The 8,884-nt window shown below is 45.7% G+C and overlaps 1 protein-coding gene across 1 annotated transcript in view; it reads right to left on the minus strand.

The window, feature by feature from the left end:
• impa2 (inositol monophosphatase 2) overlaps positions 1-7,238 on the minus strand; it is a 55,357-nt gene extending 48,119 nt beyond the window's left edge. Inside the window, exon 1 of the mRNA XM_038808665.1 lies at positions 7,038-7,238. Coding sequence (XP_038664593.1) covers positions 7,038-7,124 — 87 coding nt within the window. The 5' untranslated portion in view covers positions 7,125-7,238. The remainder of the gene's footprint in view (positions 1-7,037) is intronic.
• Positions 7,239-8,884: the final 1,646 nt, after the last annotated feature.

Genomic DNA, 8,884 nt, shown 5'->3' on the forward strand with positions numbered 1-8,884 from the left:
CTGAAATGTAAACACTCACTCCCTCAAGCATGCACATACACGCACACACACACACACAAAAGGATGAATTTTAGAAATTAAGCATGCATTTAGAAAAAAAACAAGAAAACAAATTGTGTGTTTAAAGACCTGGATATGGTCTTTCTCATATTATTTGAAGCTAAAAATGAAGGTTGAAGGTTTCTGGATACCACATGGAATTGTGACCAAATTTTTGTAGAGACAAATCTTTGCAGCTAAAGACAAATTAGCACGTCTCTCAATGCCTCGTTGATTTGTTATCTGAAGTTAGTTTCGAACAATGACGAGTCAGAATATAGGAGGGAGATAGAGAAACTAGTGGAGTGGTGCAGCGACAACAATCTATCCCTCGATGCCAGCAAAACTAAAGAGCTGGTCATTGACTTCAGGAAGCAAAGTATTGTACACACCCCTGTCAGCATCAACAGGGCCGAGGTGGAGATGGTTAGCAGTTTCAAATTCCTAGGTGTCTATATCACCAACAATCTGTCCTGATCGTCCCATGTCGACGCTATCACCAAGAAAGCACAACAGCATCTATACTTCCTCAGTAAACTAAGGAAATTTGGCATGTCCACACTGAGTCTTACCAACTTTTACAGATGCACCATAGAAAGCATCCTATCTGGCTGCATCACAGCCTGGTATGGCAACTGCTCGGCCCAAGGCCACAAGAAACTTCAGAAAGTCGTGAACACAGCCCAGTCCATCACAAGAACCTGCCTCCCATCCATTGACTCCATCTACACCTCCCGCTGCCTTGGGAAAGACCCCTCCCACCCAGCTTACTCACTCTTCCAACTTCTTCCATCGGGCAGAAGATACAAAAGTCTGAGAACACGCACAGATTCAAAAACAGCTTCTTCCCCGCTGTTACCAGACTCCTAAATGACTCTTTTATGGACTGACCTCATTAACACTACACCCCTGTATGCTTTTAACAATGTGCCTAGGTATTTACATTGCAGACCTTGTGTTGCCCTATTATGTATTTTCTTTTCATGTACTAAATGACCTGTTTGAGCTGCACGCAGAAAAAGACTTTTGACAGTACCTTGGTACATGTGACAATCTAATCCAATCCAATCATGCAATCACATAAACAATACTTCTGTTGTCCACACAAATGATTCAAAGTTAGAAGCCGCTGCTTTGCTACACAATAGGAGACCAATGGTGACTGCTCACATCTGCTTAGAACATAGAACATTACAGCGCAGTACAGGCCCTTCGGCCCTCGATGTCGCGCCGTCCTGTGAAACCCCTCTAAAGTCCCTCTACACTATTCCCTTATCGTCCATATGCCTATCCAATGACCATTTGAATGCGTTTAGTGTTGGCGAGTCCACTACTGTTGCAGGCAGGGCATTCCACGCCCTTACTACTCTCTGAGTAAAGAACCTACCTCTGAAATCTGTCCTATATCTATCTCCCCTCAATTTAAAGCTATGTCCCCTCGTGCTGGACATCACCATCCAAGGAAAAAGGCTCTCACTGTCCACCCTATCTAATCCTCTGATCATCTTGTATGCCTCAATTAAGTCACCTCTTAACCTTCTTCTCTCGAACAAAAACAGCCTCAAGTCCTTCAGCCTTTCCTCATAAGATCTTCCCTCCATACCAGGCAACATCCTTGTAAATCTCCTCTGTACCCTTTCCAATGCTTCCACATCCTTCCTATAATGTGGCGACCAGAACTGCACACAATACTCCAAATGCGGCCGCACCAGAGTTTTGTACAACTGCAACATGACCTCATGGCTCCAAAACTCAATTCCTCTACCAATAAGAGCTAACACACCGTACACCTTCTTAACAACCCTCTCAACCTGGGTAGCAACTTTCAGGGATCTATGGACATGGACACCGAGATCTCTCTGCTCGCCCACACTACCAAGAATCTTACCATTAGCCCAGTACTCTATCTTCCTGTTATTCCTTCCAAAATGAATCACCTCCCACTTTTCTGCATTAAACTCCATTTGCCACCTGTCAGCCCAGCTCTGCAGCTTATCTATGTCCCTCTGTAACTTGTAACATCCTTCTGCACTGTCCACAACTCCACCGACTTTAGTGTCATCTGCAAATTTACTCACCCATCCTTCTACGCCCTCCTCCAGGTCATTTATAAAAATGACAAACAGCAGCGGCCCCAAAACAGATCCTTGTGGTACACCACCAGTAACTAGACACCAGTCAGAATATTTCCCATCAACCACCACCCTTTGTGATAAACAGGTTTCTCCTCATTGAGGAGTGGGGTGGGAACAGTAGAATCATTGAAATTCAGTTTCTGTACACCTAGACAGGTGTAAGTTCACAAGTGGTTTCATATTCAGCGCGCTGTTATAATCCCAGCTGGTATTACTAACAGACAGTTCGCTCCCAAAATGCAACCCCAGCTCAATAGACCGTAACTTTTATATTTTGTTTCGAGATGTGAATGAACAGAATCACAGGGCTCCCAATTAACATTTAAGGCTCCCAATTAACGTTTAACATAATAATAAAACATTTATTAGACATTAAATGTTGATAATAATATAATACTCCCTCACCCCACCCATCATCTTCACAGATGTACACAGATTTTTAAGGAAAATGCAAGTTATTAAATATATCTTACACTATAATGTTCTCAGTAAGTATAATTTATATAAGCCAACAGGCCAGCTGTGGTCTGACACACCAAACTCTGAAACCAAACAATTGGCCTCACTGGAACTCAGGCTTCCACATGGGTGTTTCCAAACTCCACTCTCCAAAAAGCAGCCTTAGAATATTCTCCCAAACATCTCTTACTCTCAGATGCCTTCACCAAAGATCCACTTCCAGGATTTCAATCTCTCCTTTCAGTATTCCTCTTGAATTGCCACCTTCAAGCTTCCACACCACCTATCAAATGCCCAGTCATACCAACAGACCACGACTGCTTTACAGGTGCATTAAGCTATCACTGGCCTTAGGATTATTTCAGATATCTCGCTTCTTGCTCGCCAACTTCACCAGGTCTGCACATTTCATCTCTGTCTATAACTGGGTGCCTCTCCCTTCCTCTTTGTTTAACTTCAGTGAACAGTGCATTGCTCAGATTTCAGTTCTTTGTCCCTTTGACTTCAGTCTTCCAGCAACTGGGGCAGCACGGTAGCACAAATGGCTAGCACTGTGGCTTCACAGCGCCAGGGTCCCAGGTTCGATTCCCCGCTGGGTCACTGTCTGTGCGGAGTCTGCACGTTCTCCCCGTGTCTGCGTGGGTTTCCTCCGGGTGCTCCGGTTTCCTCCCACAGTCCAAAGATGTACAGGTTAGGTGGATTGGCCATGATAAATTGCCCTTAGTGACCAAAAAGGTTAGGAGGGGTTTTTGGGTTACGGGGATAGGGTGGAAGTGAAGGCTTAAGTGGGTCGGTGCAGACTCGATGGACCAAATGGCCTCCTTCTGCACTGTATGTCCTATGTTCTCTTTCATTTCAGTTTCTAGAACAATGTATTCTTTTGAAAATGTATTTGATTCCAAACAGTACCAAAACTTCCTCACAATTGTATAAGACACACGCAACCATATCATAGACAGTGTCATTTTTATATCTTTTAATCAAATTAATTTTACTCCCAAAACAAACTCCCTCCTCTCCCCAAACCACCCCCATCCTCTGCCCCTCTCCCCCCCCCTAACTGCTGGTGACAATCAGATCCTTGAAAACAGAGATGAGCGGCCTCCACCTCGAGTGGAACATCTCCTCTGACCCACTGAGGGAAAACTTTATTTTTTCCATTTGCAGAAACTCTGCCACATCCCCCGACCACGACCGTGGTGCCATCACCAGACACTATCAAAGTAGGATTAGTTACTGGGCGATCAGAGAGATGAAGGCCAACGACATCGGCCCCGTTCCCCTCCAGCAGCTCTGGCAAATCCTGATACACTGAAAATTGCCACCAAAGGCATTGGCTCCAATCTCGCCCCACCCCCACGTTTGTCGACAAAGTCTCAAACACAGATGCCCAGAACTTGACCAGTTTCAGACAGGACCAAAAGATATGCACGTGATTCACCTCCCCCACTTAGGCACTTCTCAACCTGTTCTCCACATCAGGAAAGACCCCATGCATACGCGTTCTAGTCATAGGAGGCCTGTGAACCACTTTAAATTGATTCAGCTCACCCTGGCACAAGAGCTCCCAGCTCCACGTCCCACTTCCCCTTTATCTCTTTTAACAGAGCCTTCCCCATCTCCAGAAATCACTCATATACATCCGAGATCTTCACTTCCCCAAGTTAATCGCATGATAACAATCTATACATCAATGTATGCCCCGGCAGCTGAAGGAACAAAGGAAACTCTTTGCAAACAAAGTCCCACACCTGCAGATACCTAAATCTGCTCCCCTCCGGGAGCTGGTATTTCTTCTTTAACTCCTCCAGTCCTGCGAACCTACCCTCCACAAACAGATCCCTGATCCTCTCAAACGCCTCCCTCCTCCAGTTCCTATAGGTTGCGTCTATCCCCAACAGCGACAATACCGACATGCCCCCCCCAATCCAAAGTACCACCTCAGCTGATTCCAAATTTTCAGGCTTGCCACCATCCCCGGGCTCGCTGTATACCTGGCCTGGGGAAAATGGGAGATGGGCAAGGACCAGTGCCCCAATGCAAAATGCCTCCTCTTCCATTTCAGAACGATCTATTCTTTAGCTTCTGGAACTTGCTCTCTGCCCCTCACTCCATTGTTCTGCCTGTCCTGGCAGTTTCTGAGAACTGCTTTCTTCTCAGGTACCTGGTTCCAGCTGAACCACAAGTCCTTATGCTTTTCAGTGTGGGCGCCTGGGTTCTGAAGCAACAACCTAGTCTTTCTTTAAACGTATCTAAAGATACTGCGAGACTTGGATAGAGTGGATGTGGAGAGGATGTTTCCACTTGTAGGAAAAACTAGAACCAGAGGACACAATCTCAGACTAAAGGAACGATCCTTTAGAACAGAGATGAGGAGGAATTTCTTCAGCCAGAAGGTGGTGAATCTGTGGAACACTTTGCCGCAGAAGGCTGTGGAGGCCAAATCACTGAGTGTCTTTAAGACAGAGATAGATAGGTTCTTCATCAATAAGGCAATCAGGGGTTATGGGGAGAAGGTGGGAGAATGGGGATGAGAAAATATCAGCCATGACTGAATGGCAGAGCAGACTCGATGGGCCAAGTGGCCTAATTCTGCTCCTATGTCTTATGGTCTAAACCTTGTTTATTTTTAATTACAATGTAGGCACAGTTTGAAATGAAACCAAAACCCATGCAGGTGCCGTTACTTAACATGAAGCTAATTAGTTTAACCCCTTTCTTACACAGGACAACAATCAATTATTCTAAGGTGCACAAATACGGATCTAGATTATTTTAAACTGTTTCCCGAGAACGCCTATTCAAGGGAGGGCACTCCATCCATGTTTACTTCTATTTTAACAACTTTTCAGCAACCTGAGTGAATTATTTGGTCATCACTGCAGCATGTTGACGTTTCCTTATTAAAAATGGACACTTTCAAAGAGTCCACATTGACTAAAGTTTGTATCATGAAAGTTAGGGATATCTTTATTGTGCGTGACAAACAGTTTAAAATGACAAGTTGCTGGTAAAAGCACAGTAAAAGAGCCAGGGAGGTCAGGGCCATGTAACTACGTGTCTCCTTAAGCAATCAGATTAAAGAATGAATAAATAAACTGCACAAGGGACAGAGGAGGAAGTGTAAATTAGAGTGGGTGAGTTCAATGTCAAACCACCTCCAGAAAGAGAAATCAAAGTTTATGCTCCAGGGTAGCTTCTTCATTGCACCCCCTACATCAGCACTGTCAACAAAACCTTCCTCCCTCCTTCTTACCTAACATCCACTCAAATATATATTATCCACTTCAGCTGCTCCTTGAGGTCCTAAATTCCACAATCTAACCACGTCTCTTGAATTCTACACTGGATTAAGCGGTGACCATTTTATATTTGTCGCACTTTGAGGATTCTCCCTGTCGACTTTATCAAACCCTTGCATAATCTTGCAGGCCTGGGTCAGGTTGTACCTCCTCCTTCCCGGAAAGCTTTAGCCTCTCCGTTCTGATGTTATCTTTGCAAAGGTTTGTTTTTGCACCTTCCCCCACAACCGTCATCTCTTTATAATGCGGAGACCTGTCTCGCCACACTCACACTCCAATTACCAATATTTAATGCAGCCTTTTCCAAACGTCACTGGTGTCCACATCAATGAAAGCTACACTATCTGAGGCTGCAGTTTCATCTCAAGGTCTCGCTGACATTCACCAAGCCCTCAGTGAGCTCACTGGGCTCTCAACCTCAGGCTGTGGCGCCCAGGACGTTTTCTCTCTCTCTAACCTGCTCATTCCACTTCCTTCCTGTTGAAATGACAATCTGCAATTTCATTTACGGGAAACACAGACACTTTAGGGGGGGGGGGGGGGGGGGGGGGGGTCGGCGGCAGCAGATGGGGCAAAGCTGCATTTGAAGGTGATTCACAGGAGCATTGTGAACAACCCAAATACTGATTTCCAAATCTTTACAAATCCGATTTCCATTAACAAACTCCCCTCCCTTTTCTTGGCCTAACAGTTGGTTACACATCCCATACTTTTGCGATACAATCCAGTCCTCGTTTACATTAAGCAATCGGCCGATTGGGTAATTGGCCAGACGCCCAACAGTATTTCATTTCTCAACGTGGTAGACCTTTTAACATTTCAGTGTTTTTTTTTAAAAAGGAGACAGGAACAGCACCGCCTGATGCAGAAAGAGTGGGTTAGGACCAGCCCCCAGAGCAGCAGGACCTCAAAAGTGGCACTAAAATAAAACAGATTAAACAGCCAAGGCGACATATCCTGCCTACCCTGCTGATCGGCCTGGTGCTGTGTGTGTGTGTGGGGGGAAGAGTGCTGGCTGGAGGTGCTGTCAGCTCTGACCACACTTCACCCCCTTCTCTCTCTCTCTCTGAATCAGTATCACCTCGGGAATCTGCTCATTCACCTTGCCAGCTTCCAGCGCCACCTTCACTGCAGCATCCAGACACTCTTCCAGCGGCTGCTGGCTGCTCCTCTCCTCCGACCCAGCCATCGCCTCTTTCCTCCGCTCACACTTTCGTTACAGAGTGGGTAATATCTGAACGTCTGACCCAGCTCCCTCTCATTCACTCACTCACTCTCTCTGCTGCTCTCTAGTGTTCTCAGTCAGAACAATTAACAGCTTCCTCTCCTGCAGCACTCTGCTCTTTGCCCTCTCTCCAAATATTTCCAAACACACACACAGCTCTTTGCATTTTACCGCCACTAAAATCTGCGGGAATCTGTCTGAAAGAGCCACTTCGAACAGAAAGTGCTAAGGGCAGCTGTATTCCTGGACTACTGCCAGGCTCAATTCAGCTCAATGCTTAGTCAGTCCATCCCAGCCAATCCTTCAGTGAGGATACCCTCGAGTTCCCTGCTCCCTCGTCAAAAGGGTTGTCTGCTGTCTTTAAACATAATCCTGCCTGGTGTCAAAGACTGAACCCAAAATAAAACGCATGGTGGTGATATTTTGCTTGCGTCTAGGGGCGCTGCAGGGCATAAAAAGGGCAAAATCTGTCCATTTCCGCTCCATTTGGTGCAATTATCAAATGGACAGAACGAATCTTGTGTGCAGATCATCAAGTGGATTAAGTGAATAAAGGTTCTGAAAAAGTCACACAAAGGAAATGAAATGAAATGAAATTAAAATCGCTTATTGTCACGAGTAGGCTTCAATGAAGTTACTGTGAAAAGCCCCTAGTCGCCACATTCCGGCGCGGCTGGTACGGGAATCAAACCGTGCTGCTGGCCTGCTTGGTCTGCTTTAAAAGCCAGTGATTTAAAGAGGCCGGTGTGCTGGCCTTTGCGTCCCTAGTAAAGAGGCCGGTGTGCTGGCCTTTGCGTCCCTAGTAAAGAGGCCGGTGTGCTGGCCTTTGCGTCCCTAGTAAAGAGGCCGGTGTGCTGGCCTTTGCGTCCCTAGTAGCCCGGCGAAGGATCTTGCTACAATGGAAGGATGCGAGGCCCCCAAGCGTGGAGACCTGGATCAATGACATGGCGGGTTTCATTAAGCTAGAGAAGGTCAAATTCGCCCTGAGAGGGTTGGTACAAGGGTTCTTTTGGGCAGTGGCAACCTTTTCTCAACTTTCTGGCTCAACGATAGGGTACAGGGACAGTAGCAGCAGCAACCCGGGGGGGGGGAAGGGGGAGGGAAAAGGTGGGGAGGGAAAAGGTGGGGAGGGAAAAGGTGGGGGGGGGGGCGGACGATGACTATGTTTGTTTATTTAATTTAAATTTATTTTTAAGTTCTTTTGTTGTTCATTGGGGTTGGGGGGTGGGGGATGTGATACATGCGTCGATACGGTCTGGGGGTGTTACAGTTATTATGGGTTATTTTGTTGCATTTCATTGTTTGTCGTTATGTTTTATATTTTCTGTAAAAAATTCCAATAAAAATTATATTTAAAAAAAAGCCAGCGATTTAGCCGAGTGAGCTAAACCAGCCCCTAAACTCCAAGCATGAACTCCTTTTCTCTCTCAACAGATGCTGCCACACCTTCTGAGTAGGTATGAAAACTGTACAAGAGGTGAGTTCAAAGTGGGAGATAAAAAATATAATTCATACCTAAATACTAAATATAATTCATACCTAAATACTGAAAGTCTGGTCCAAGGTGTTATTAAGATTGAGTGGCATAGAATTATAGAATTTACAGCGCAGAATGAGGCCATTTGGCCCATCGAGTCTGCAACAGCCCTTGGAAAGAGCACCCGACTTAAGCCCATGCCTCCACCCTATTCCCATAACCCAGTAACCCCACCTAATCTTTTGCA

The sequence above is a fragment of the Scyliorhinus canicula genome, chromosome 10, assembly GCF_902713615.1.
Source record: "Scyliorhinus canicula chromosome 10, sScyCan1.1, whole genome shotgun sequence".
Lineage (NCBI taxonomy): Eukaryota > Metazoa > Chordata > Chondrichthyes > Carcharhiniformes > Scyliorhinidae > Scyliorhinus > Scyliorhinus canicula.